The following is a 5,021-nucleotide window of genomic DNA, read 5'->3' on the forward strand; positions in this document are numbered from 1 at the left end:
GAGAGAGAGAGAGAGAGAGAGAGAGAGAGAAATAGAGAGAGAGAGAGAGAGAGAGAGAGAGAGAGAGAGAGAGAAGGATAAGCAAAGAATGACAACGAAGAACAGATTCGCCAACGTGACAGGGAGCTCGTTACCGGGCAGACTTCACCTTTTGGCCTGGCCAGACGCTGGGAACCTGTTTCCACGTGACCGACAAGGGAAGGGAACACTTCTGGAGGAAGAAAAAAGGAATAGGAAGACAGAAAAAGAGGCACACTTCATCATGGGCATGACGTCACAGTCTTGTTTCACCCCCCCCCCTCCTCCCTTTCCGCGATGGGCAGAAAGGTAATGACTGGCCTTCTATTTTTAGCTTTCCGGGAGTTCCGCACCGCGCTAATCTTTTCCTTGTATTCTCCTGTTTGTTAATTAACTCTCACGTCCTTTTTTTAAAATCAATATTTTAAAAAGGGGGAGGTGTGCTAGTATGTTCAATATGCGATCTTCTTGGACAATGACAAAATATTTAGTTTGATGAAACAGAGATAAGAGGGGGGGGAGGAATGGGAAGTGGTTGTTCGTACAGGTGATTGGCTTGGTGGGTGACATTGCACTGAGCTGCTTCACTCAGAAGCACAGATAAAAATACAGCAGCATTGACCTGATCAAGGAAGATTGAGATGTTACAACACTCACCGTGCCCTTGTGGGAGAGCTTGACTTTCTTAACACATGGCTCTGGGATGGCCATGCGGTCTCCGATCTTCATCCCCGCGCCCTGAGCCAGGTTGTACACTGTGACTGCCACACACGTCTGGTCCTCATCCATCATGCAAAATGTGCTAAAGGAAACAATTAGAAATAATAAATAACAATAAAGATAAACTACAATGATGTCAATTTTTCAACAAATTCTCAAATCGCTAAACAAAAGCAGCATATAAGTTCTATACAAGCCACTAAATCTATATTTTTTTCAGCTTCTTTCTCTCCGAAAATATTGTGTCTTAGCATTTGCTGGAAGTTTCACAGGGCAGCCAACATGTGAATGTGGATGTGGGGGACAGGGCCTAAGTATAAGTGTTCTAGAAGAGGAACTTCAGCAAAGATGCTGGCGCAAATCAGTCATAATTTCCCCCCCTGGCAACTTAAAACTGAATGTAGCTAGATCTTCAAAAGAAGTTCTACACTGGTCTGTTGAACCACACTTTGGCATATGCTAGGGCCTTACACTGCAACTTGCTCAGCAAACAATACATCATAAGATTAAGGAGAGCATTTAAGTAATTCAGCCTTTTTGCACTCAGCAAAAGCTCACAATACCTTCAACGAAATTGAAGGTCAGGCTCAACGACTTTGAGTGGCCCTTTTGGCTCTTTTAAAAATTCAGACAACTTTTCACATTACAGATAGAACCATTTTGACCAGTAGAAAGGTAATTCATAACCTGCATAAAAAACAAGTATTTTAAACAACAAAAACTTATGACAAAGAAATTCTTCAAGACAACTGCTCAGTCGGCCAATGTTAACGCAAGAATATACTAAAAAAGTATCAAAGTCTTTTCTGGGCGTCTCCTGATGAGTTAGGGTTTCTGTGACCACACAGATTTATTTCAACTATATCAGTTAAGTAACTTATAACATGAAAGATAATATTACGTATGAGTGTTGTACTTACAACGGAACAAGCTCATTTGAGTGGACATTGCACACAACAGCTCCCATGACAACTTTCCCTTCATTGACCTTGACCTGAAGGTCATTCAGACGGCAGCGAGCAATATTCACACTTTTGCCAGCTTTGTTTGTGTACTGCCCTGTGCTATACGTCCCGAGATCTCGCTCTCCAAGACTCTTTATGAGGCTCTCAATTTTCTTGGTTTTCGCCTTACCCTGCAAATGTAAAAATCATTCATAATGGCCTGATTACAGGCTACAACAGGATAACGCCCCCCCCCCCCGATTTCAGGAAGCAATAGTACGCTGCTGATAGCTGATTGAGAAGATGCAAGATTTTTTTCCAAAATTTATATAAATTTAATCATGAAACATATGATCACTAAACGTATGACAATAGATATTGATATAAAGAACATGTCATTTTACCCTGTAGCAAAAAATAAAAGGGTTTTATTTCTAATACATGTCATAACTCTAATACATGTCATAACTTATCTTAAGAGCAAGTTTTTTTTACAAAGCTGCAAAATAGCTCTCGAGTTACAACTAGAAGCAAATGAAGTACTGTAAGGTATCGAATAAGCATCCCCCCAGCTTATTAATTTTCAGTTTTTTTGTGCACCCCCCCCCCCTACATTCTTGGTGTCACAAGTAATCTACAACATAAAAAAACCTGAAAATTTTTTATTCAGTTCTGCAGATTTTTTGGGGACATTCGCAATACTTGACAGAATTCCCACACCTTAGTCTCCACCATTTCCTGTACGTCCTTGAGATAGGAGAGTAGCTCCGTCTCCTTGGTCCGCGCCTCCACCCAACTTGGGTCCAGTTGGGCAGCTGTGTCGAAACCTTCCAAGGCTAGCAGGTATTCTTCTTGGTACTTGTATGCCTGGGAGAAAACAACTGGCAGTGAGTGGGCGCTTGGCGGGTGCTCTGGTATGGTTTGCTCCTTCTTTCCTATCAAACATCTATCGTCCTTATCTCCCCTCTTTCTATTTTGTGTTTGATACTCTCTTGTAACACCTCTAATCTTCGGCACTTATATAACCTTATTGTGTTGCAAGTGCCGTAAAACTTTTACTGAACAAACAACCGGCAGTGTTGTCACATGGGATCCAGAACATTGGGACATAAACCAATAAAAACAAAAGCATTTACAATTGTTTTCACACATGTACTATAATAATAATAACAATAATAATAATGATAATGATGTGAATTTATATAGCGCTAAATCCCTTGAAGGCTCTCAGCACTGTACAATCCAGAATTATCATTCAATACAACTAAAAATCAAAAGACAGAAAATGTATAATAAAAGACACACACATACACACACACACAACTTAACTCCCATCCCAAACCCACACACATTCTCTCATACGTAAACTATTGGCAAAGAATAATGCTGAATAAATGTGTCTTTAGACTTTTCTTAAACTCTGGAAAAAAACACCCAACAAAGCAAAGCAAAAGCACTATAGCACACTACTTCCTGACTCAATTTCCCAAGAAACAATAGTGAGAAAAGTAAACTGATCACATCGTATCGGCTTCACTCATTCAAAATAAAAATCTACTTAGTTGACTTCCTAACAAAAGAAATGGTAACAATACAAAACAAAGAAGAGATCAACGAAACAACATTGTTTGGTAAATGTTAGAAAAAAATCAACTCAGGACACCTCTGAACAAATCTTACCACAGCTCTGTTGAAATACAGATCAGGGTTGCCTTGGGCTACTGGATCTTTTTCCTGTGCAGAACAGAAATTAAATCTGAATTTACTCAGAAGACCAAAATATACCCGCTGCAAATACAAAAATAATCACAAAAGACAACTGCACAGAGGAAAGGATGAACAATGGGCAAGAGGTCAGACAGGCGGTCCTGTTTAAAATCACAAGGGCAAGGTTAACTAGACCGACAACAGAAAAGAACAAACAAAGTTATTCCATTTCCGAATACATCAATTACTCGTAAATCACCCCCAAAATAGAAATATGAATCTGATTCTAAAGCATAAATCACATCTGAAATACAAGAAGATATCTTGTTTTTACCTAGAGCTATAGAACTAATAGACATTTATATTCCACAGCATGCCATTGAGCTTAAGGCGCATATATCCAAGGACAGCAGGACAGACCCTGTCTCTGTTGTAAATCAGGCATCCCCTAGCCTCGTGTCCTTCAGCAGAATGCCTTGTCATAGAAGGTGAATATCTTTATAAGCAGTTCCCTATTGCGCAGAACTTGTTTGTTTGTTAAATTTCAGTAAAGGAAAGCATATGACCACAATTATGTCATTAAGAGCAAGAAAATTAAACCAACAAGTCAAACAGACAGAAACAACAGAAGAAAAGATAAGAAGTAAGACCTGCCAGTGGTGCCCTCCAAAAACCTGTATGTCTGAACAGGTAACAGTATTAACACCATTATTAGGAACAAAGAATGTTAATAGTATAAACCATAAACCCAGTATGTAAAAGCTATATGTATGTATATAGAAAACCACCTACTGCTTGTCCATAGGCCTGCATGCATTGCTTGAGGATCATAGGATTCTGACCAGTGCCAAAAAACTGGCACAAATATGCATTGCCCAATATTGCTGCAGAGAGAGGTATTGAAACAGTTTTAGAAAGTGTGTAATTCAGTTATTTACCAGGTGCAAAGCAGGCACATATCTCACACAGCCTAATAATAGGGAAAAAACCCACAACTATAGCAAAACATTTATGGCAAAGCTTATCATCACACATAAAAAAAAGTATACTCAGAATTAATGATTACAGCCTGGGGCCAAAGCACTAAACATCCAAGCCCCTTGAAACCATTTAGGAACAGGGAAACCGCAGTTTTTTCTGAGGTTATTTAGTCTCTACAGTTGGAAAAGGAAGTATTTTATTATTACTGTCATGATTCAGTACCTGAAACAGAAGGAGAAACTACTTCTCAGAGAGCAACAATCAAGACCTCTTTACTCTGTTCGCTCTGTTATGCCCTTAACTTTATTGTCTTCCAAAATATCCATCAAAAGGAGACAGACCAAGATTCTGCACTAAAAAGATTTATTTATTGTTTTTTTTGCTCACTGGTTTTTAAGCTCTTGTGACTTAACAGTGTCCTTTGAAGGAAGACCCAAATACAAGAATTTGAGTTTGAGTAAAGAAAAGCACATCAACACAATAACTGTCATAAAATGCAGGGAAGAAGCAAAATAGAAAAACAGGAACAAAAGAGAAAGGAAAAAAGTAGGACCTGTCACTGATGCCTTCCTACCATCCACCAAATACAAAAAAGAGTATTGAAAGAATTAAACACAATGTTGTGCAACACATTAAGTTATTGTCGTGCCC

The 5,021-nt window shown here is 39.0% G+C and overlaps 1 protein-coding gene across 1 annotated transcript in view; it reads right to left on the reverse strand.

Annotated features, from left to right (window-relative positions):
• Positions 1-5,021, reverse strand: part of LOC101853202 (tetratricopeptide repeat protein 5) — an 11,153-nt gene that overhangs the window by 2,823 nt on the left and 3,309 nt on the right. The window contains exons 5-9 of the mRNA XM_005111014.3: positions 4,182-4,273; positions 3,363-3,416; positions 2,403-2,549; positions 1,659-1,873; positions 676-820 (exon numbers count right to left, since the gene is read on the reverse strand). Of these exons, the coding sequence (XP_005111071.1) occupies positions 676-820; positions 1,659-1,873; positions 2,403-2,549; positions 3,363-3,416; positions 4,182-4,273 (653 nt within the window). The remainder of the gene's footprint in view (positions 1-675; positions 821-1,658; positions 1,874-2,402; positions 2,550-3,362; positions 3,417-4,181; positions 4,274-5,021) is intronic.

This window comes from Aplysia californica, unplaced genomic scaffold (assembly GCF_000002075.1).
Source record: "Aplysia californica isolate F4 #8 unplaced genomic scaffold, AplCal3.0 scaffold00985, whole genome shotgun sequence".
Taxonomy (NCBI): domain Eukaryota; kingdom Metazoa; phylum Mollusca; class Gastropoda; order Aplysiida; family Aplysiidae; genus Aplysia; species Aplysia californica.